A 24,655-nucleotide genomic window follows, 5' to 3' on the forward strand; every position below is an offset into this window, starting at 1 on the left:
TCTCTGCACTGCTGCCTCTGACTCCTGATACAACTTCCCAATATCCATTCATTCCTCATTCTCACTGGGTTTATAGTTCTGTGTAACTGTCATTGTGTCTGTCCCTTTCTCTTCTCTGCACTGCTGCTTCTGACTCCTGATACAACTTCCCAATATCCATTCATTCCTCATTCTCACTGGGTTTATAGTTCTGTGTAACTGTCATTGTGTCTGTCCCTTTCTCTTCTCTGCACTGCTGCTTCTGACTCCTGATACAACTTCCCAATATCCATTCATTCCTCATTCTCACTGGGTTTATAGTTCTGTGTAACTGTCATTGTGTCTGTCTCTTCTCTGCACTGCTGCTTCTGACTCCTGATACAACTTCCCAATATCCATTCATTCCTCATTCTCACTGGGTTTATAGTTCTGTGTAACTGTCATTGTGTCTGTCCCTTTCTCTGCACTGCTGCTTCTGACTCCTGATACAACTTCCCAATATCCATTCATTCCTCATTCTCACTGGGTTTATAGTTCTGTGTAACTGTCATTGTGTCTGTCCCTTTCTCTGCACTGCTGCTTCTGACTCCTGATACAACTTCCCAATATCCATTCATTCCTCATTCTCACTGGGTTTATAGTTCTGTGTAACTGTCATTGTGTCTGTCCCTTTCTCTGCACTGCTGCTTCTGACTCCTGATACAACTTCCCAATATCCATTCATTCCTCATTCTCACTGGGTTTATAGTTCTGTGTAACTGTCATTGTGTCTGTCCCTTTCTCTGCACTGCTGCTTCTGACTCCTGATACAACTTCCCAATATCCATTCATTCCTCATTCTCACTGGGTTTATAGTTCTGTGTAACTGTCATTGTGTCTGTCCCTTTCTCTGCACTGCTGCTTCTGACTCCTGATACAACTTCCCAATATCCATTCATTCCTCATTCTCACTGGGTTTATAGTTCTGTGTAACTGTCATTGTGTCTGTCCCTTTCTCTGCACTGCTGCTTCTGACTCCTGATACAACTTCCCAATATCCATTCATTCCTCATTCTCACTGGGTTTATAGTTCTGTGTAACTGTCATTGTGTCTGTCCCTTTCTCTGCACTGCTGCTTCTGACTCCTGATACAACTTCCCAATATCCATTCATTCCTCATTCTCACTGGGTTTATAGTTCTGTGTAACTGTCATTGTGTCTGTCCCTTTCTCTTCTCTGCACTGCTGCTTCTGACTCCTGATACAACTTCCCAATATCCATTCATTCCTCATTCTCACTGGGTTTATAGTTCTGTGTAACTGTCATTGTGTCTGTCCCTTTCTCTGCACTGCTGCCTCTGACTCCTGATACAACTTCCCAATATCCATTCATTCCTCATTCTCACTGGGTTTATAGTTCTGTGTAACTGTCATTGTGTCTGTCCCTTTCTCTGCACTGCTGCCTCTGACTCCTGATACAACTTCCCAATATCCATTCATTCCTCATTCTCACTGGGTTTATAGTTCTGTGTAACTGTCATTGTGTCTGTCCCTTTCTCTGCACTGCTGCCTCTGACTCCTGATACAACTTCCCAATATCCATTCATTCCTCATTCTGACTTGGTTTATAGTTATATGCAGATGTTGTTGCTATTGTCTGGCTGTATGTTTATTTTCTCTGCACTGCTGGCTCTGACTTGAAAAACAATGTAGCAGAAGCCAGGTTTGGCTGGAGGAAAACCAACCCCTGTCCCAACGTTTGGTCAGACCCAGAGAACAGTGACCGACAATAGCAATGCCAAATTTTATTTGGGTTTAAAGGAGAAGGAAAGCTACGGAGGCATTTTATTGCCAATAGATTAGCTGCAATAGTGCAAGCTAGAATGCTATATTTATTCTGTAGAATGTTTTACCATACCTGAGTAAAAAGCTCTAGAAACTCTCTGTTTGTTTAGGATAGGAGCTGCAGTATTAATGTGGTGTGACATCACTTCCTGCCTGAGTCTCTCCCTGCTCTGGGCTCAGATTACAGTAGAGAAGGGAGGGGTGGGGGGAGAGGAGCAAACTGAGCATGCTGTTGCCCAGGGCAATGAGGTTTAAGCTGAAGGCAGGAAGTCTGACACAGAAGCCCATGAGTACACAATAGAAGGAAAGAAATGCAGTGTTTCTTTTGACAGGGGACTCAGAGCAACATTACTTTGAGGATTTACTGGTATATTTAGATGGACCTTTCTGATAAGGCTTACTTAGTTTTAACCTTTCCTTCTCCTTTAATGTTTGTTTAGTATGCAGTACAAAGTAGAGAAGGAAAGTACATGAGAGTGCAGTGCAGGAAGAAGCAACATGGTTAATCAGAGTTATGTGTGGCAAGATAATTTCTATTCTTGCAATACTTACCCTTTAAAGCATACATTTTCTTGGCAGGATTTCACCATGCAGTCTCCAAGTTTCAGAGATTTGCGCCCCCAGACTCGGGGGATCACATTTGCTGGGCGGCCACAATCCACCTTGAGCCGATCCTTGTCACGGAGCAGCAACTCTTCAATTCGATCTTCTCTTGGTAAGACTTACCTTAAAAGAGAACTCTCAGTCCATATTCAAAACTGCTTATTAAAGGGGAACTTCATCCCACCACCTGATTTTTTTTGCATAGTGAAAGAAATATCAATTTTATCCTCATTTACCGTATAAAAACAATGAAGCATTTTTGTCAGGCCTTTAGTTACCCTTAAAGGACAAGGTTAATTAAAAATAAAAATATTGAAGGGTCCTAAATTCCTGGAGGTGGTTTATTTTTTTTATTTTTTTTTATAGAAGATGCACACTGGCTAATTGTTAGAGACTAGCAATTTTGGTCACTGTGGGGGCTTCCTATTAAATTGGCACCCCAGCTGTACTTGCCGTTTAAAAGTTACTAGAAACAGGATAATCTGTAGAAAATGACCATGGAATGTGTTCTTTGTTCTAAGTCTTTTTCTATTTCTCCTGAAAGTCTCCTCAGTAAAGTCAGTCCCAGACCCCACCCTATCCCCACTGGAAATAGAGGGGATTCTGTACCGGAGAGTCAATGAGAATGAAGAGGATCTGACAAATGCTTTTCTAACACTGGACACGGAGCAGAACTTTACCGTCACAAGAGGGGAATTCTACAGGGTGCTCCAGAATTTTATCTTACCCTTGACTGAGTCTCAGTTTCATGACTTATTACAAAAAGTAAGGGCCCAAATCTATACCTTTTAAGTTACACCTTTTATACTGGCTGGGGTCTTGAGTAGGTGAATTTACGGTCCCTAGTGTGTAATAAGGAACAGAGTTCAGATAAGCTCCATCTGAGGTGCTCTCTTTCCAATGTCAAGTAGGTGGGAAGGGCAGAGAAGGCCTTCAAAGTATGAACTTAAGAGTGTATAGCAGGTTGAAGAAACTTTGGCCACTAGAGGGAACACTTACTCCATCAAATGATACAAGTGTATTTAGTAAAATCCTGCTGACCTCTTTCGTTGGTTGAAGCCTATCTGTCCAGCCTGATCATGGGAAAGAGAGCAGCCCAGTTGCAGATGTAAAAATAGTCAGAGCTTTATACTTAAAGAGATACTGACATCTGAAATTAAACTTTTTTTTACATCTATTATAATATTGGCTTTGCAAGCTACTTCTAACTTTGCCATAAAGTATTTGCATGATGCTTTTACATTACCTGTCTGATCCCCCATTTTCCTGTATGAGGGGGCTGCTATATTTCTGCAGCAGGAGTCCGTTAGCATTAGAAACTGTAACTAACAGGCTGAGATGGGACAGTCTGTTTGGCAAAGTCAGAGTGTCAGAGAGTCAGGCTTAGGAACTTCAACTAACAATTATATACAAAAACAAACCTCTCAGCAAAATTGATCAACATGACCTATAGGTAACATTTAATGTACATTCATATGCTAAAATTCATTTTTTAGTGTCAGTATCACTTTAAGTAAGTATGAGGGATGGGGTGGGGGGTCTTATATGGGCTAATAAGGCAGGCCCAGTACAAGAGTATAGCTTATTGTGTGCTTATATTTATAACAAATATATCATATATGAGTAAGGGTTGCCATTCCCTTAGACGAGGACGTAGTATTCTCCATGTGATCATTTTCAAAATTTTCTGCAGATTCCGGTCAATAGTGACGGGACTATCCCGTATCTGGATTTCCTGGCGAAGTTCCTGAGGGCTTCCAGCAGCGCCCCCCGCGTGAGGAACGTAAAGAGGAGGTAAGGACATGCAGACGGTTACATCATTCTTCCCATCTCCTCACATAAAACTGCAAAATCCCCAACAGCTGATCTTTTTTTTTTTATTACCAGCACCAACCAATCGGTGAAGGTAATGCCTCATATCCAGAATGAAAAAAATAATAAAAATTATAGTTTTTTTTTTTTTAAGTCATTTATAACATGTGTTGGTTCAAACCCAGTAGTCTTCATACTTTCTTGTGGCGCCGGTCACAAAAGCGACAGTTGCTGCAGGTTGGAGGTCACTTTCTGAGAGAGGCATAGACACAGTGGTGGCTGGGTGAGCTTGCTAAAATTAGGGCAAACCCTCCGATAGACAGACCCCATGTCAAATGTATTGTGCCAGCCCAGGGAAAGAATAAGCAGTTTTGTTCACTGTGGGAGGGTGGAGAGTGGAGTTTGACTTTCCATGTCATAGAAGGTCACTCTAAGGGGCAAATTCACTAAGCGCCGAACGCTAGCGTCAATTCGCTAGCGTTGGGCATTTTCGTTACTTCGCAAATTCACTAACGAACGCTGGCGTAGATTCACTAGTGTTACTTCGCACCCTTACGCCTGGCGAATTTTCGCTACGGACGTAACTACGCAAATTCACTAACTTGCGCAGTGTACTTAACGCTACCTTTTACGCTAGACTTCCTTCGCCACCTCAGACCAGGCGAAGCGCAATAGAGTAGATAGGGATTGCTTCCAAAAAAGTTCAAATTTTTTCTAAGTCCCAAAAAATGCTGGCGTGTTTTCTATATTATAGGTGATAGGCTGAAAAAGATCGAAAAAATTTTTGGGGCTCCCCTCCTTCCCCCCTACATTTCCTAACTCATGGCAACTTAACTATACAGTGGGCACATGTGTAGGGCAAAAAAAAAAAGTTTATTTGATGTTTTGAAGGTTTGCCAGGCTTGTGTAGTGATTCTACGTATTCCTCCATTGAAATTTGAATTTGGCGCCGTATGCAAATTAACCTTCGCTAGCGTAACTTCGCTTCACTTAGCGAATCAACGCTAGCGCAACTTCGCAACCTTACGCTACCCCTGTGCGCAACTTCAGATTTTAGTGAATTTGCAGAGCGCTGGCGAAACTACGCCTGGCGAAGTGTGGCGAAGTTGCGCGTGGCGCAACTACGAATCTTAGTGAATTTGCCCCTAAGAGCAATGGTAAGAGGTACATTTTGTCGTCTCTGTGACCCCTCGCTCCCAGGAGCAGTACAATTCTGGAGAATAGGCTTCCATAGACTATAATGGTAACCCTGTTTACCCTTCTGGAGCACCAGCAGAGTCTATGAAAGGGTCTAGGCGTTTTTTCTTCCATTAGCCTGAAAGAAAATATGAGCCAACCCAGGTTATTAAGTAGCCGTTTTAGTAACCTAACAAGTTGCTGTGGCAGGACAGCAACTTAGAACACTAAGGGGGAATTCACAAAAGTGTCAGTAAAATAAGTAACCCAGAAGTGGCGGTCGAAAAATTAGTAAAATGTCATACGAACGGCAAATTCACAAAGGCAGTTGTTTTTTCTAAAATGACGTATATCTTTTCTACGGACAGACGTAATTTTACAGAGCCTTTTCAAAAGACAATTGGACCGGCATTCTCATTTTGGAGAGCCTACTCTGTCGGGAATATATTGTCAGCAAAACAAAGGAGTTTATGAGCAATTCATAAAAATGTCGGGAAAAGTGGCGCCGGAAAAAAAGACGCCCACTCTTAACGACACCTTTTCAAAAGTGCCATACACGTCGGAAAATTGGCGGGTAAATGCTCTGTGAATTTGTTGGCTGTTACTATGACACATTTAAAAAACATTTTTTTCGTTCCCGACACTTTTGTGAATTCCCTCCTAAACGTGGACCCACCATTTTTATAAAATGGCCCTTCAGCCGCTGGGCTTCAGTTGGCCGAGGTTTAAATGATTTATGTAGACCGGGCATTGCTCATTGTGATGACGGGATTCAGTAACTAAGCAAGTTTAATCACCGGTGTGATTTCCTAACAGTCACAGCCATAGAAACAGTGCAAACACATCTGAATGTGCAGACGGGTTCCTTTATACTCAACCAAACAGCGTCTGGGGGTAAATCAATAGTTTCCATTCAATAGAGAGGACTTGCAGTGGTGTCAGCTTGCTGTGTATATGATTGTAAGTGAGGTTTCGGCTACACAAGCCGCCCTTCTCCATTTCTCATAAAGATACATTAGCTTATAAAATGCTGATAATTAGTTTGCTATGGGGCTAATGAACCCTGGATGATATAATGATATTGTAAATAAAGTAGCCCCTCTTGTTAAATATAAGGATATTGTAAGTTACCGAGGAGTTCCATGACCATATAAAAATAAAACAAGTGTTTTTTATACAGGTCATGGAACTCCGAGGTGACTTCTAATATCCTCATATTTTGCAACAGGGGGTACTTTATTTATTATAATACACAAGTTTCCGTGAGTCATGTGACAGTAATGACATCACTAAACTCTGATTATAACTTATGACGTCACTAAGCACTGTTTATATAGTGAATAAAGTACCCCCTCTTGTAAAATATAAGGATATTATAAGTTACCGAGGAGTTTCATGACCATATAAAAGTACGAGGCTGAAGGCCGAGTGTTTTTATACAAGTCATGGAACTCCAAGGTAACTTCTAATATCCTTATATTTTGCAACTGGGGGTACTTTATTTACTGTATTATAATACACAAATTTCAGTGAGTCATGTGACAGAAATGACATCAGAACTCACCATTTATAACTGATGACATCAGAACTCACCGTTTATAAGGATATAATTTACAGGATATTCATGGCTTTTGTGTATTATATAGTGAATAAAGTCCCCCCTCTTGTAAAATATAAGGATATTATAAGTTACCGAGGAGTTTCATGACCATATAAAAGTACGAGGCAGAAGGCCGAGTGTTTTTATACAGGTCATGGAACGCCGAGGTAACTTCTAATATCCTTATATTTTGCAACTGGGGGTACTTTATTTATTTATTTATTTATTATTATAATAATTTATTATAATACACAAATTTCAGTGAGTCATGTGACAGAAATGACATCAGAACTCACCGTTTATAACTGATGACATCAGAACTCACCGTTTATAAGGATATAATTTACAGGATATTCATGGCTCTTGTGTATTATAATAATTATTACAGGACACCACATGCAAGTGTATTTCTCCTATAAGCAAATATTTGATGTGTATCTGCAGCCGTTATTCTTTCCAGCAGAGGGAGACGCTGCTCCATCATAATGCTCGAACCAGATCATTTAGAAATACAAAAATCCTGGTCCAGCTTGGAAAAATACTGCCCCCTGTCTAGACGTGGGTCAGGGATAAGGCCAAAAACAGGGTTCTGAGCAGAGGGGAATGCTGCGCAAGGATTTAACTCTCTGACTTCTGCTACATTGTTTCAAGAGACAGGGGAGCAGTTCAGGCAAGTCAGCTGAGAATTCCCCATTAACTGCATAAGAAGACAACTATTTAAATTTCAAGGTGCTTTTGTGCCTTTGAGTCCTACTGCCTTCTCAAGGGAAAACAAATGGAAGATAAATCCTGCCTATAAAGCGGGGATAATATCCCCTGTAAAGATCACATTGTAAATAAATTGCTGAGTCTTTTTTTATTCACGACTTAAACTCTTCCCACTTCCTCTATGTGCTTTATGGCTCGCTCACCAAAACTAGATCCTCAAGGTGAATACATACCAATGATTTATGTAGAGATATTTTATTCTTTTACGCTTATGGTATATCTAGATTGCTAAAGTGCTTCTCCCAGTCCTTGGGAAATCACATATCCTCCTTACGGACACATAAATGCGTGCCCTTAAGCCAAAAAAGCTTTCAAACATCATCGAGGGCAAAGGGTATGTAAAGCCCTGTTACTGCTTTACATGCATTCTGGGTACCCTAGCAGGTGTCTGAGCTTTTAGATGAGGCTAGGGTACTGCACATTTGAGAGCTCCAATATGAACCTTGCATAGAGCTGGTGTGCATTAAGGCGTGTGTATCATGGATATGCTAAACCATTTGAGATGTTGCTGAATTACACACATTCTCCATCAGCAAAGAGGGAGTCTGTCGAAATCCCATGTACTGAAACTGAAACCCAGATCAGGAATGAATGTGTTTTTCATTCCCAGGCTGAGATGATCTAGAGCAGTGCTGTCCAACTTCTGTGGTAACGAGGGCCAGAATTTTTAAGGCCTACGTGGTCGGGGGCTGATAATGCAAGCCAGTGTTCCCTCCCTGTTTTTAAACCACACCCATGTTACCACAAGACCATGTCCACATAGACCAGGCAGAGAATGGCACACACGGAGCATAGGGCAGACAGAGTATGGCACAAACACAGGGAGCATAGGGCAGGAAGAGTATGGCACACACACAGGGAACATAGGGAAGACAGAGTATGGCACACACACAGGGAGCATAGGACAGGCAGAGTATGGCACACACACAGGGAACATAGGGAAGACAGAGTATGGCACACACACAGGGAACATAGGGAAGACAGAGTATTGCACACACACAGGGAGCATAGGGCAGGCAGAGTATGACACACACAGGGAGCATAGGACAGGCAGAGTATGGCACACACACAGGGAACATAGGGAAGACAGAGTATTGCACACACACAGGGAGCATAGGGCAGGCAGAGTATGGCACACACAGGGAGCATAGGACAGGCAGAGTATGGCACACACACATGGAGCATAGGGCAGGCAGAGTATGGCACACACAGGGAGCATAGGGAAGACAGAGTATGACACACACAGGGAACATAGGGCAGGCAGAGTATGACACACACAGGGAGCTCAATCTAGTCATGATATTATTGTTTTCCAGGTGGAGCTGCTCCCAAGCCAGTCATGTGCTGAGTCTGAATGAACTGGAGATCCGTTTGAAGAACACGGTAGGACTTTATTCTCCTCTGCCGCCAAGCAAATACCCATCATTCACACTTTCTTAAATGGGGAACTCTACCTAAGAACTGTTTTCTGCAAGAAAATGTCAGTCTAATCAACTTCCCTATCCCTTCTCTATCTGATTCCTCATTCTCACTGGGTTGGTAGATCATGTGTAACTGTCATTGCTATTGACATCAGAGGACTGCGTGCTACTCGGCTTCCTGTTTAGTTCTTGTCGGCCCGAATTCTCTGATCTATGAAATATACACCTAAGGGTCTGGGTTTTAATCCAAATCTTGATATACAAGACACTCAGTGTGGCTGTCTGCTATAGCATAGCTTCAGGGGTTCTGAAAATCCCTATATAAACAACGGTTTTTTGGTGATCATTATCCTTTCTGTGTCAGTTCAGCCCATAGTTATGTGGCCTTTAGAAGGAAAGAAAGTGTAAATATCTCCAGTATGTCTCGTCTGTTATCCTGTCCCATGGGTGTTGCTTCTCCATCTGTAGGACGGAATTCTGTGGGAAGAGGCACTGGCAAGGTGCCCTTAGATCTCCCAATGACATACCTCCCAACTGTTCCTTTTTCGGAGGGACAGTCCCTCTTTTGACAGCTCAACCCGCAGTCCCTCATTTGTACTGGAAAGTCCCTCTTTTCTCTGCACTGAACAGCCAGAAAAAGAAACAAAGTTTCTCACTTAATTGGCTTTTAGCAGAGAGCCCAGAACAGCTAACAGGTGCAAATAAGATACTTTGTAACAATTTTGAGACACAAAAACACAGTTTAGATAAGGAGAAATATTTTCAAAATTTCATAGCCTGCCAAATTTTGTAAAACAAACATGGCAATTAGGGGGTGTGGTCAAAAAATTGTTGCGCTACATGCGGAAAAAAAATTTTTGTCCCTCTTTTTACTTCCAAAATGTTGGGAGGTATGCAGTGATGAATTTGTTTTGCAGAGAATATTCCAATGCCTCTAGAAGGAAGAATCAGCTGATATCACTGAAATGCTCCTGTCTCCTGTTCTATAGTCAGATCCCCAACCAATTTAGATGTTAGGAGGAGTCCTAGCCTAAAGATATTGTCTGCCCCAGTCCTTCAGGTAACCAGGATCATTACTGTAGGGCTGATCCACTGGGCAGGACTATGGGGGGAATTCACGAAAGTGTCGGGAATGAAAAAATGTCTCGTAGAAAGTGTCGTAGTAACAGCCGACACATTCACAGAGCATTTACCCGACAATTTTCCGACACGTACGACACTTTTGAAAAAGTGTTGGTAAAAGGGGGCGTGTTTTTTTTTCGGCGCCACTTTTCCCGACATTTTTAGGAATTGCTCGTAAACTCATTTGTTTTGCCGACCATTTTTCCCGACACATTAGGCTTTCCAAAATGACAATGTCGTTCCAGTTGTCTTTTGAAAAACGCTCGGTAAAATGTCGCGTGTCCGACGAAAAGATATACATCGTTTTAGAAAATTGTTGGACTTCCGAGACATTCAGAGACGGTAACAGCTGCCTTCGTGAATTTGCCGTTCTAGCGACATTTGTCGACCGCCACTTGTGAGTTGCTTATTTTACCGACACTTTTGTGAATTCCCCTCATTGTGTTTCTTCTAGTTGTAATTCGAGCCCTACAGCATGATCCCACCTAATAATAAATACACGGTCGCCCATGTTTCAGGTGAGATATCGCACATCAGCAGGGTGGGAAGTAAGGAAGTGCGTCTGTCATAGTCTGCACCTATTGTGACACATCTCGCACTTCAGGTGTCTAATTGATATGGCAGCGTTCCCCTGATTAAATCATCTATTCGTAAGGTGCGAATACACTGTTACGCCCCATGGCTGCGCCCTATTCCATACTCTATTAAAGGGGTTGTTCATCTTCCAAACACTTTTTTTTTCAGTTGAGTTGTTTTCAGATTGTTCCCCAGAAATACAGATTTTTTTGCAATTGCCTTCCATCTTTTATTTTTTACCTAAGTTTAAAGGAGACGTATAGGAAAAATGTTAAAACCCTAATTTTGTAGGCAATTATAAGTAATATATGGTGTTGCTTTTACATGGTGCTGAATATTAATATTATCTTTAAAGGAAAACTAAAGCCTAACTAAAGAAGTAGGTAGAAATGTTGTACATGATGTTTTGTGCCCAAGGCAACCACAGCCCTTTAGCAGTAAAGATCTGTGTCTCCAAAGATGCCCCAGTAGCTCCCCATCTTCTTTTCTGCTGATTCACTGATTCACATGCTCTGTGCTGCTGTCACTTACTGAGCTTAGGGAGCCACTCACAATATACAGTACACATAGAATAGAAATGTCACAATATAAGGCTGATTAGTAATTAATACACATAATTACTACATGGCAGCACAGAAACCAGTGCAATTAGCATCAGAATTGAATAATCAGCAAACCTGTAGCATCAGCTTATATTACAGCCAGGGAAGCTCATTTTCTGCTGCTGGATAATTAGTGACGAGCCCTAAGCTTAGCTTCTCAACAGCCAATCAGAGCCCACTGAGCATGTGAGTGTCACAGACACTTTCCAAGATGGTGACCCCCTGTGACAAGTTTGAAGTCCTGGATCATTGCTGCTATTGACAAGCTCAAACTTTATCCTCGTGCAATAAGTTCACTATAGAAAATAGGCCATTTTTTAGCCACATTCATTTTTAGGGTTTAGCTCTGTGCATTAAAGGGGAAGCGCACCTTCCAATCAGTTACGTGTATCTGGTATCCCAGTGCTGTCAGACTAAAGCATAAGCTCTCTCCTAGTTTGAAAACCTGTGGAACACACTGCCGCTCAACTCCTACGGAAATCTGAAATACCACGAGTTTTTGAGTCGGTTTGGCGGCAACGCCCTGGTGTCTCCATCTGAGAACGGGACAGGGGACCACGCAGAGTTAATCCATAAACCGGCCTCAGCATTGCCCAGGAGCCGAACTTCTCCAGAATCACAGTCTGGGCTCAGACGCCCCAAAACTGCTCCGGCCGTTTTAAACAAACCCAAGGTGAACCCCTGTGACAATTTGAAGTCCCGGATCATTGCTGCTATTGACAAGCTCAAACTTTAGCCTCCTGCAATAAGTTCACTATAGAAAATGTCATTTTTAACCATATTCATTTTTAGGGTTTAGTTCTCCTTTAAAAATAGCCCCTTTATTAGAGCTCCCTATAGATTTCTCTGGTCCCTGTTTCAAATGAGGGGTGGGCGTGTCCCCGCCAGAAGCACAGTAGGAGGGGGACAGCCAATCACAGACCTGCATTCACACAAGCACAGGCAGGCAGTTCCCTATCAGGTCCTGCTAGCTGCTGATTGGTTCCTGTCCTACAGTGCAGTGAGCTGAGTGCACAGCCTGGGAATTCAGGGAGCAGCAAGTGGAAGAGAAGGGAGGGATTATTAGGGTTTTTGCAGAAATATTCAATAAATCAGCCTGAAACACTACTTTTTAAGCACCATTTATCTGTATCTAAATGAGTATAATGCACTGGTACATTCTTATGTTTTACATAATATGTCTCCTTTAAAGTTCAAGTCCCTGTCTCTGGTGTTTGAGTTTGGCAGCTCAGTAATTCAGGTAATTCAGACTTTAAATTGTTCCAATTTTGTTACATTTAGTTGATACAATTAGTTGATACAATTAGTTGATCCATTTCTCGGCAGCATCTGTGGAATATTAGTAACTATTGTATCAAGTCTAACAGCTGCCTGTAATGACACTCAGGGATTCTGCTCAGCAGGGACAAAGATATGAAATGTATCAATTTAGAACAGTTTACAGGGTCGGCGACCCCCCCTTTCCCAGAGCTGCTTTAGGAGGTGAATAATGTCAGTCATTGGAAAAGGTTTTTATATCTGGTGACCTATTTGAAAACAACTAAGTGTTTGAAGCTGGACAACCCCTTTAATGGGATTGGTGGAGATCAAAGGCTTAAAATGTGTTTCTTTGTACAAATAAAGGATATAGCCAATCATTTTTTATTGGTAAACCCTTTCAGGTGTGCTAAAGGAGAACTAAAGTTCAACAAAAAATTAGGCACCTTATGATTTGGGTTTCTCTACCAGCCTGTGCCCCCCACAGCCCTTTTTAGCAGGGAAGATCTTTGCCTCTGAAGATGTGGCCAGTAGGTCCTATCTTCTTTTCTACTGATTCCCAGCTAGGGTGATACCTGGCCGGTAAAATGTTATTAAAGGGATCCTGTCATCGAAAAACATGTTTTTTTTCAAAACACATCAGTTAATAGTGCTACTCCAGCAGAATTCTGCACTGAAATCCATTTCTCAAAAGAGCAAACTGATTTTTTTATATTCAATTTTGAAATCTGACATGGGGCTAGTCATATTGTCAATTTCCCAGCTGCCCCTGGTCATGTGACTTGTGCCTGCACTTTAGGAGAGAAATGCTTTCTGGCTGCTGTTTTTCCTTCTCAATGTAACTGAATGTGTCTCAGTGGGACATGGGTTTTACTATTGAGTGTTGTTCTTATATCTACCAGGCAGCTGTTATCTTGTGTTAGGGAGCTGTTATCTGGTTACCTTCCCATTGTTCTGTTGTTTGGCTGCTGGGGGGGAAAAGGGAGGGGGGTGATATCACTCCAACTTGCAGTAAAGAGTGATTGAAGTTTACCAGAGCACAAGTCACATGACTGGGGGCAGCTGGGAAATTGACAATATGTCTAGCCCCATGTCAGATTTCAAAATTGAATATAAAAAAATCTGTTTGCTCTTTTGAGAAATGGATTTCAGTTCAGAATTCTGCTGGAGCAGCACTATTAACTGATTCATTTTGAAAAATTATTTTTTCCCATGACAGTATCCCTTTAACAATGTTATTAATAGAGGCAAAAGATAAATGTATAGGAAGGCCGGTATTTTGTTCTAGAAAAGGTGGCAACACTACTCCCAGCACATCTCTGGAATCTAAGTATATATATATATATAGATAGATAGATAGATAGATAGATAGATAGAGATATATATATATATATATATAGATAGATATATATAATCTCAACCTGTATATGAGGTCAAAAATGAACTCACCCTGGGATTGGCTGCAGGGTTATGGTATTTGGCACCACCCCCCATTTTACCAGCAAATGGTCTCTCCCGAGCTGCTTATACCTTTATAAATACCAGCCACCCATACAGGTACCCAAACCTCCCGTGATTATTCTGTTTGTTGACTCACAATCTGTGTCTGGGCTCACACAGAAGGCAGTGAGAATACTGAAGGCATGTTAGTAGCGATAATTAAGCTTGGTGATTTGGAATTGGCTAATTAAATTCTAATTAGAAAAACCTTGTTATAAAGCAGGAACCCTGTGAAACTGTGCCAGTGCTGAAACGGAATTTAATAAGGAGCTCCGTGCAGCCGGTTACTTCACATATAGATTTTTATATTAAAAGAAGAAAAAAAAAATCATTCCCGGCCTGCGGCCATGGACCCGGTGTTGCTCGCGTTACCCACGGACAACAATTCTGCCCGTTGTTATTAATTAGCCACTTGTTTTTCATGAAAGGGGAGTTTAAATGGGGAAATTGGAGGATTCAACTTGTCTATAAAAATTCTAAATGGAAATCTTACCTTGTTGTCCATGTTCCATGCCTCCCCAATCACATGCATTATCACTATCCCTCCCCTTCTCTCTAGCTATATCTTTTATGGTTATGTGTCAAACTACAACTCTCAGTTCCAGACCAAGACCAGTGGTTTAACTAGATGTTACTGGGCCCCACAGCAAATTAATTATAGGGCCCCCATCATATCCAGAGATTGTCATGTTTAACCAATATATATTGAAATGGCTCATTAATTTGGGCCTCATGGGGCCCTCTATCCCTCCTGCTTCCTCTGTCGTTAGGCCCCTGATCAAGACACTGGAAGTCATAGTTCTGCAACATTTGGAGGACTGCCGGGTTACTGCGCCCTGTCTATGACTTTGACCTCATGGGAACCGTTCTTGGCTGCTCTCTTTCCCATGGTCAGACAATGGGCAGGTCCTTGCCAATCATTTTCAATTGCCCTGATCTCTATAGTCTGGGTAAAGCAATGTTAAGAAGTGCAATAACCTTCAACCACTATAAGGAGTTAATCATGATGGTGCAATCTACAGTATCAAAATGGGAAACCCCAATCAGCCCTCCAAGCCTCCCCCGGCCATTGGAAGGAGAACAGCCCTGGAACAGAAACTGCAGAGAGTTAAATATCCAAGTCTGGATAAGTACTGGGGAAAACGTATTTATTCAGGGAGTGGTTCCTATCAGGACTTGTGCTATTGGGCTACGTTTTCTCTCTAGTGCTAGGCTAGAAAAGCTACATATTAGGGGTAATATATGTAACAGTAGACAGTATACAAAGTGCACAGCCCCTTTTTTTGTTTTTTTTTTTGCACTTCTGCCACTCTTTCTGTATTGCCCTTCCATGAGACCTGCCGCTACCCCCCACAAACCCAGTACTGACTGCATTCTCCAGCACAACCCCTCAGCAGCACCCCAGTTCCCACTGAGCATGTGCAGTGCCGCTGACACACAAAAGATGCATAAAAAGATCCAAGATGGGGAGCTGCTTGTGCAGTAAGTACAGTATATAAAAGACATCAATTCCATTTCATTTTCCTGCATGGATCATTACTGTTCTAGGGTTGCTGCACATCTGGGCTGGTACAGGAAGTACAGTATATAAAATACACAATTTCTAGCCACATTCTTTTTTATGCTTCACTTCCCCTTTAAAGGAAAAGTAAACTTTTAAAACAATTGGATATTAAATTGACAAGAGTGTTATTCCAAGCACTTTTGTCATTTACATTCATTATTTATTTTCTTTTTATTCCAAGATATTAAGGGATACATGTGCTGTTAATAGGAATGAATTTTGTTCCAACAGCGCCACCTGCTGGTCAGTTTCCCACCAGTCTGACCACCAAGTAGTCAAGGAAGTTGTCAGGAGAAAGAAAGAGGCTGATGTTCTTCTGCTTAGGAAAGATGTGAGAAAGGTTTTTAATTTTTTACTAAGCAGAAGAAGATCAGAGCAGTCTCTTTCTTTCTCCTGACAACTTCCTTGACTATTTGGTGGTCAGACTGGTGGGAAACTGACCAGCAGGTGGCGCTGTTGGAATATAATGTATTCATATTAACAGCACATGTATCCTTTAATACAGGGATCCCCAACCTTTTTCACCTGTGAGCAACATTCTGATGTAAAAAGAGTTGGGGAGCAACACAAGCACGAAAAATGTTCCTGGGATGCCAAATAAGGGCTGTGATTGGCTATTGGTGGCCCCTATGTGGACTGGTAGCCTACAGGAGACTCTGTTTGGCAGTATATCTGGTTTTTATACAACACAAATTGCCTTCAAGCCTGGAATTCAAAAATAAGCACCTGCTTTAAAGCCACTGGGAGCAACATCCAAGGGGTTGGAGAGCAACATGTTACTCACGAGCTACTGGTTGGGGATCACTGCCTTAATATCTTGGAATAAAAAGAAAATAATTAATGAATGTAAATGACAAAAGTGCTTAGAATAACCCCCTCATCAATTTTACATTCACTTATTTTAAAGGTTTACTTATCCTTATCCTGCAAACTTCCTTGACTACTTGGTGGTCAGACTGGTGGGAAACTGACCAGCAGGTGGCGCTGTTGGAATAAAATTCATATATATTAACAGCACATGTATCCCTTAATATCTTGGAATAAAAAGAAAATAAATACTCAATGTAAATTACGAAAGTTCTTCGAATAGCCCCGTCATCAATTTTACATTTACATTCACTTATTTTAACGGTTTACTTATCCTTTAATATGAACATAAGCACAGTACCTATGTATTGCCTTTTTCTCCTGTACTATGAACCGCTACATTGGAGCTGAAACCCGTCTTGTGTTTGTTTGCCAGGAGGATTGGGACAGACAAACCGTTATTATTGACTTGGTAATCCCTTCGCTGGCGGCCTCCAGCGTGACGCTAATCAATACGACGCGTGCACCATAAAAGTCATTCCTAAATTACTGACTCTAATCATCTCGGCACAAAATTAAAGCCATTATTACGTGATAAAACAACAAAAAGACTGGCGTTGAGGGGATCATAAAAAGGTCGCCGAGATTGTGTTAAAATAATGGGGGGTAATTAACTGTAACTGTACATTAGGGAAGAAAGGGAAACCTAAAAAAAAGCTCACATCCATGCTTATGTATGGTTTTCAGCTGGCAGGGGGTGCTGGGAGTTTCAGTTTAGCATCTGGTGGGCTGCACCTGCCTGTGTTAGAACCCCATGTCACCTGTATAACTTGTTTGTTGGCACAGAACTCAAAACTTTAGGTTCAACTTCTCCTTTAATGTTTGAATGTCTCTTCTCATTCGCTGTCATTTCGCACCTTATCTTCCACTCTGCATGTAGGGATTGTCAATAAATCTGGTTTGGGGACCTGCGATTTGGCAATTTGCTTTAGTAATGAGATGACTTCTCTGTGCATTCTGGACGCATTCTGGACGCATTTGTCGCGCTTTATAGTATGTACAGAGTTTACGATTTTCATTTCTTTTAGTTCTTCGCTTGAAATGTGGTCGCCTAGCGTAATCCTAGCAGCCAGACTAAAAATGGTCATTCATACCAGAACATAAAAAAAAGAATAGTAAAAAATGAAACCCCACATGGGGTCAGTGACCCTGGCAACCAGTAAGGACTGTCAGGAAGGCTAAAAATGACAATAACAAAAAATAATGAAAAGTTCCTTATAATAAATCCATCTATAATCTCCAGCAAAGGGGCAGCATGGTGGAGCGATGGAGCTCTGGGGTTGTAGGTTTACTCTCTCCACGTCTGCGTGTGTTTCCTCCAGGAACCCCACTTTCCTCGCTTACCCCAAAAACATACAGGCAGATTATTTGTCCCTTATAAAATTGTGTGTGTGAATGTGGGGCAGGGGCCCATGTATAATCTCAGTATAGCACTGCAGAATATGTGGGTGGTGTATAAATAAAGAAAAAAGGTTCACTTCCCCTTTAATGGACCACAATCTAGATAATACTACAATTAATTACAAGGGGAGTTGCCTCTTTCATCAGCTGAATAAGGACTACTGGATATGTCATTTTATATTTATGCTCCCCCCCCCCCACCTGTGGATCATTCAGGGGTGGCTGAACTACAACTCCCATAAACCCATGACATATCCAGAGGGCTGCTGATTGGCCGGCCTTGCCTCCATTCCTACAGATCCGGCACTAATTAAGGAGCACGCCAGCCCTCTATAGTGGACAGCAAAGTTAATTAAAAGCAGAAGATGCTCCAAGTTTTGAATGGCATTTGTGTTTCTAGGCATTGGGCCAAGGCTGGAGGGCTTCCAGCGCTACCAGCTGGTAAATAGGAAATGTTGCGCAGCAGGAGGCCAATATTCTGCAGAGTGCAAACAGATGGAATCAGTAGAGAGAGACAAGTTAGAGTGCACTCGCACAGGAACGCAGCCAATCCTCACCAGCGCGCCCGTCTCCATGCCCATTGCGTTCCAGTTCATTTAGTATGGAATATCTCTTGGTATCTGTTCATCTGTGGCTTCCCCTTTCTCTCCCTTCCCAGACAATGACAATTCCAAGGGAGAAAAATTAAAAAGGAACAAAAAGTAACAATTAGGAAAATGAACCGGGCGGAGGTTTGGCTGAGATTAAAAAACCCTGGTTCGCTGCCAGGGATCTCATGGCACAAGCTGGGTACACCCTCAACTGTCACATCTTCATCCTCTCCATCAGCTGACCCTTGTGGGTCTGTCACCCGTGATATTAATCCTTGCCTGGCAGTTACTATATACGCAGACAGTGGGGTATATACACAGACAGTAAGGTATATACGCAGACAGTGGGGTATATACGCAGACAGTGGGGAATAAACGCAGACAGTGGGGTATATACGCAGACAGAGGGGTAAATGCACAGACAGTGGGGTATATATACGCAGACAGTGCCACTGTCTGCATATATATACCCCACTGTCTGCGTATGTACCCCACTGTCTGCGTATATACCCCACTGTCACAGCGGGGTATATACGTAGACAGTGGGGTACATACGCAGACAGAGGGGTACATGCGCAGACAGTGGGGTATATATACGCAGACAGTGGGGTATATACGCAGACAGTGGGGTATATACGCAGACAGTAAGGTATATACACAGACAGTAAGGTATATACGCAGACAGTGGGGTATATACGCAGACAGTAAGGTATATACACAGACAGTAAGGTATATACGCAGACAGTGGGGTATATACACAGACAGTGGGGTTATATACGCAGACAGTAGGGTATATACGCAGACAGTGGGGTATATACGCAGACAGTAAGGTATATACACAGACAGTAAGGTATATACGCAGACAGTAAGGTATATACACAGACAGTAAGGTATATACGCAGACAGTGGGGTATATACACAGACAGTGGGGTTATATACGCAGACAGTAGGGTATATACGCAGACAGTGGGGTATATACGCAGACAGTGGGGTATATACACAGACAGTAAGGTATATACGCAGACAGTAAGGTATATACGCAGACAGTGGCGTATATAATGATGTTTTGTATACTATTCACCAGGGACAACAGTTCAGGCATAGAAAAGGGCATGCTGTATAATATTTGCTACAGGCAACAGCTCAAGGTTAGGAAAGATTGATTGCTTATGATTTCTCCAAGGCAGCAGTTCAAGGCTGGTATTGATACTTTGCCTACTATTCCCCCCAGGCAACAGTTCAAGGGAAGGAAGCGTACGGTAGCCTTTAGGATCAGGAATTAGTATCAAACAATAAGAAGGTGCACAGGCAACAATTAGGGAATCTCAAGAGTGAATTGGTTGTATCTGACAGGGCAGTACCATGTGATATTGTAGCACTGTCAGTGGCTGGTGGATTTTCGGGATCATTACTTACCCAAAGCTTGAGGCTTTTCTATCAGCACTACCTAATCCCATGCAACACTGAAGGACACACACTATAGCATGGCACAAAGCAATGATTTTGCGGGGGGTTCAGTTTGTTATATTTTATTTCAAAACACCCTGTTTTTTCTTTCACTCCCAGATCTCCAAGAACCTGAAAAACGTGGTTCGATCCTGTCGGCTTTTCGACTACAACCAGAACGGGCAAATCCAGAAGCAGGAACTGCGGCGGATCCTGGAGAACTACTGCTTCAAGATGAAGACGGCGGAATTCGAAAAGTGAGTCGAGGCAATTTGGAAAGTGAAAATAAAATGTTCATGTCTAATAGTTGGTGGAAAAGCCTTTGCTGCAATGACAGGCTGAAGTGTTGAACTCATGGACATCAGCAGATTGTGGGTTTGCTCCTGTTTAATGCTCTGCCAGGTCTTTACTGCAGCCGCTTCTTTCACTTGCTCTTTGTTTGTGGCCTTTCTGTCCCACGTTTAGTCTTCAACAAGTGAAATGCAGCTCAATTGGGTTCACATCAGCTCAATATTCCACTTCTTTGCTTTAATAAACTCCTGGGTTGCTTTGGCTCTATGTTTTGGCTCATTATGAGTCGCCTCTCAATCAACGTGAGTGCATTTAGCTGGATTTGAGCAGACAGTGTCTCTGAAGAGCTCACAATTCATTCTTGTGCTTCTGTGTCACATGATGGATAAACACTAGTGTCCCAGTGCCACTGGCAGCCATGCACCCCAAGCCATCACACTGCCCCCCAAATGTTTTATACACAACTGTGCTATGCTTTGGATCATCAGCTCTTCCCAAGCCTTCTCCACACTTTTTTACTCTTGCCATCATTCTGCTAGAGCTTCATCTTGGTTTCATCTGTCCAAAGAATGTTTTTCCACAACTGTGCTGGATTTTTTAGATGTTTTTTCAATGTAGCCTTTGTATTGTTGATGCTTATGAGTGGCTTGTACCTTGCAGTGCCCTCTCTGTATTTACTTTCATACAGTCTTCTCTTTATGGTAGACTTGGATATGGAGACTCTACCTCCTGGAGACTGTTCTTCACTTGTTTGGCTCTTGTCAAGGGCTTTCTCTTCCCCATGGAAATGATTCTGAGATCATCCACCACTGTTGTCTTCCGTGGACGTCCAGGTCTTTTTGTGTTGCTGAGTTCACCAGTGATTTCTTTCTTTCTCACCATGTACCAAACTGTAGAATTTTTCACTCCAAATATTGGAGCAATTTCTCCGATGGGTTTTTTTTTCTGTTTTTGCAGCTTAAGGAGGACTTGTTTCACCTGCATGGAGATCTCCTTTGTCCTCATGTTGTCTGTACAACCACCACCCCTCAAATCAACTCCAGGGCTTTTATCTGCTTCATTGATAATGACATAACCAAGGAATTGCCCCACCTGCCCATGAAATAATCTTTGACTCAATGATCCAATCCCTGAAATGAAGGGATTCATTTCCTTCCTCACATTTTTATACAATCTTTTTGTTCAACCCACTGAATTAAAGCTGAAAGTCTGCAGTTCAACTGCATCTGAGTTTCATTTAAAACTCATTGTGGTCATGTACAGAACCAAAATTAGAAAAAAAAGTTGTCTCTGTCCAAATATTTATGGACCTAACTGTATAAGGCATGAGACTTGCTGTGTGTGAGGAATCCCGGTCGGTGCAGCCGCTGTAGGTTCATTCAATAAAAGGCAAACGCATGTCTCCCAGCAGCACGTTCCCCCGGCCAAAATCCCATCGGCGCAGTGAAATTAGGAAGGCAATAACCCGGCGCAGTGTTTTATTTGACAGTAAACCTAACGTTTTTCTGAGCCATTTCAAAACTCCCTAAATTGAATTTGTATCCGTTCCAAAATCTCATAAACAGTAAATTACAAAACGGCTGCGCAGTTTTCAATTAAACTACTAAACAAAACATTGCGAGGAGTTTAAGGCAAGCGGGAGGGTAATAAATTGCTCAGCAGCTATCCCCCCCCCACTTTGAACATGTAGAAGCTGGCCCGCCACCCAAATAAAGAAAAAAAGCAATAAAAAGTGTAAATGCGTTTACTTTCATTGCCGCAATAAACAGGGGGATAAAGAAACGGAGAGGAAAAGGGAACCGGCGCAATAATACAATGCAAATATATTCCCCAAAAGCTTTCGGATCCCTTTTACTTGTATAGAAAACATATCAGCTCTGGTACTGGGGGCTTCTCAGCCCAAAAGAAGTCATTAGAAAAGCGCCATAAGTATATGGGCATTTCCATTGGTCGAGACAAGAGGAGTCCAAGCAAGCGGCTGGTGTTCCTTGTGGGTCAGTGTGTGTGTATGGCCAACATTAGAGTCAATCAAGACAATGTGGGTTGTGTAACCCTAAGAATGATACCACAACACACAATAAATTATTGCTACTTGTAACTGTCATGTCTGATTGTTTCCCATTTGACCCAGAAATGAGATCGATTTCTAGGAGACATTCATTTCCTCCATGGGATGTTCGTCTAAATCCCCATAACTGCTGTGATCTCAGGGCCAGGGGCTAACAAAGTCAGCGTTTTTGTTTAATATGTTCTTATTCGATTCCCTTTGTGCTTTCAGGCTGTGGAATCGACATTGTATAGGCAAAAAGAATACGCTCGACTACAAAGAACTTCTGCGAAACCTCGGCATCAACGCGGAACTTCACAACAAGCCCGTGGCAGAGAATGTGGCTAGTGGTAAGGAGCGCAGGGCTGACACTCGTTAGTGAGTCGCTTACTGGAACTGTGGCTCAAGCAAGAATTATACTCAAAGGAACAGTTCAGTATCAAAATAAAAACTGGGTAAATAAATAGGCTGTGCAAAATACATAATGTATCTAATATACCGTATATACTCGAGTATAAGCCGTCCCGAGTATAAGCCGAGGTACCTAATTTTACCTCCGAAAACTGGGAAAGCTTATTGACTCGAGTATAAGCCGAGGGTGAGAAATGCAGCAGCTTCTGGTAAGTTTCAATCAAAAAATTTAGGGTTTCTGCTCCCATTGGAGGTGCCGGCGTCTCGTTTTTGGATGCCGACGACCATTCTTGGACGCTGGCGAATATTCTTGGAGACTATTCTTGGACGCCAGCGACTATTCTTAGGCGCCGGCGACTATTCTTAGACGCCGGCGACTATCTTTAGACGCCGGCGACTATTCTTAGACGCCGGCGACTATTCTTAGACACTGGCGACCGTTTTTGCGCTTGAACCGAGTATAAGCCGAGGTAGAGTTTTTCAGCGTATTTTGGGGGCTGAAAAACTCGGCTTATACTCGAGTATATACGGTGTAATGTATAAAGGCTGGAGTGAGTGGATGTGTAACATAATAGCCAGAACACTACTTCCTGCTTTTCAGCTCTCTAACTCTGAGTTAGTCAGTGACTATAAGGGGGGCCACATGGGACATAACTGTTCAGTGAGTTTGTAATTGATCCTCAACATTCAGCTCAGATTCAAAAGCAACAGTTATGTCCCATGTGTCCCCCCCCTCAAGTCTCTGATTGGTCACTGCCTGGTAACCAATCAGTGGAAACCAAGAGAGCTGCAAGTGGGTGCAAGCAGTCGCTGTATCAAGGGGATGATGGGAGCAAAGCAGCACATAGAGGCTGCAGGGATTGTGTGCAAACTTTCAGCCATATTGCACCCCCTGTGTATCTGCCTGTAACCTGCCTATATTCCCTTTCTCTCTTTGCTACATTCAATGGATGCAGGGCTGCAGCTCCCATGGCAAACAGTAAGTGTTGATGGACTCGAATATTTCTTTTTATCCGTGCAGTTATATATATTTTTTCCCTGACGCTTCTATGCATGCTGTGCTGGTTAGCATCGTACACGCAGGAGCGCTGAAATTTGTTTTCGAAATACAGACCTTGGTTAAACAAGAAGGAAAGCTATTGAAGCAATAGATTAGCCACAATAGTGCAAGCTATATTTATTCTGCAGAATGCTTAAACCATACCTGAGTAACCAACTCTAGAAGCTCTCTGTATGTTTAGGATAGCAGCTGCCATATTAGCTTGGTGTGACATCACTTCCTGCCTGAGTCTCTCCCTGCTCACTCATAGCTCTGGGCTCAGATTACAGCAGAGAGGGAGGGAGGGGAGATGCAAACTGAGCATGCTCAAGCCCTAGCCCTGGAGGTTTAAGCTGAAAACAGGAAGTCTGATACAGAAGCCCATGAGTACACAATAGAAGGAAAGAAATGTGCTGTTTCTTTTGACAGAGGACTCAGAGCAGCATTACTTTGAGGGGTTACTGGTGTATTTATATAGACCTTTCTGATAAAGCTTACCGTACCTTCCTTCTCCTTTAAATCTAAACGCAAAATGTGAATTGATGTAAATTTAATGAGGTTGAATCACTGGACACATTTGAAGTTTACATGTATCTTTCATTTTAAACACTTTTTGATCTATAAGCAGTTTTAGACTGCTAAAACCAGGCTTTTTGCCCCCCCCCCCATACTTATCCAGATACAGAGCTCCGAATATTTGTACTTTCTGCTCCTGGGCTGCCTCCATTTTTGATAAGATGCTCATTATTTTGTATTCCAA

The 24,655-nt window shown here is 42.3% G+C and overlaps 1 protein-coding gene across 3 annotated transcripts in view; it reads left to right on the forward strand.

The window, feature by feature from the left end:
* The window catches only part of LOC108712533 (EF-hand calcium-binding domain-containing protein 6), a 62,105-nt gene that overhangs the window by 1,751 nt on the left and 35,699 nt on the right, over positions 1-24,655 (forward strand). For all 3 annotated transcript variants that reach the window (XM_041587855.1, XM_018254753.2, XM_018254755.2), the window contains exons 2-7: positions 2,382-2,517; positions 2,950-3,170; positions 4,099-4,199; positions 9,078-9,144; positions 20,228-20,364; positions 22,677-22,795. In XM_041587855.1, coding sequence (XP_041443789.1) covers positions 2,391-2,517; positions 2,950-3,170; positions 4,099-4,199; positions 9,078-9,144; positions 20,228-20,364; positions 22,677-22,795 — 772 coding nt within the window. In that variant the 5' untranslated portion in view covers positions 2,382-2,390. The remainder of the gene's footprint in view (positions 1-2,381; positions 2,518-2,949; positions 3,171-4,098; positions 4,200-9,077; positions 9,145-20,227; positions 20,365-22,676; positions 22,796-24,655) is intronic.

This window comes from Xenopus laevis, chromosome 3S (genome assembly GCF_017654675.1).
Source record: "Xenopus laevis strain J_2021 chromosome 3S, Xenopus_laevis_v10.1, whole genome shotgun sequence".
Lineage (NCBI taxonomy): Eukaryota > Metazoa > Chordata > Amphibia > Anura > Pipidae > Xenopus > Xenopus laevis.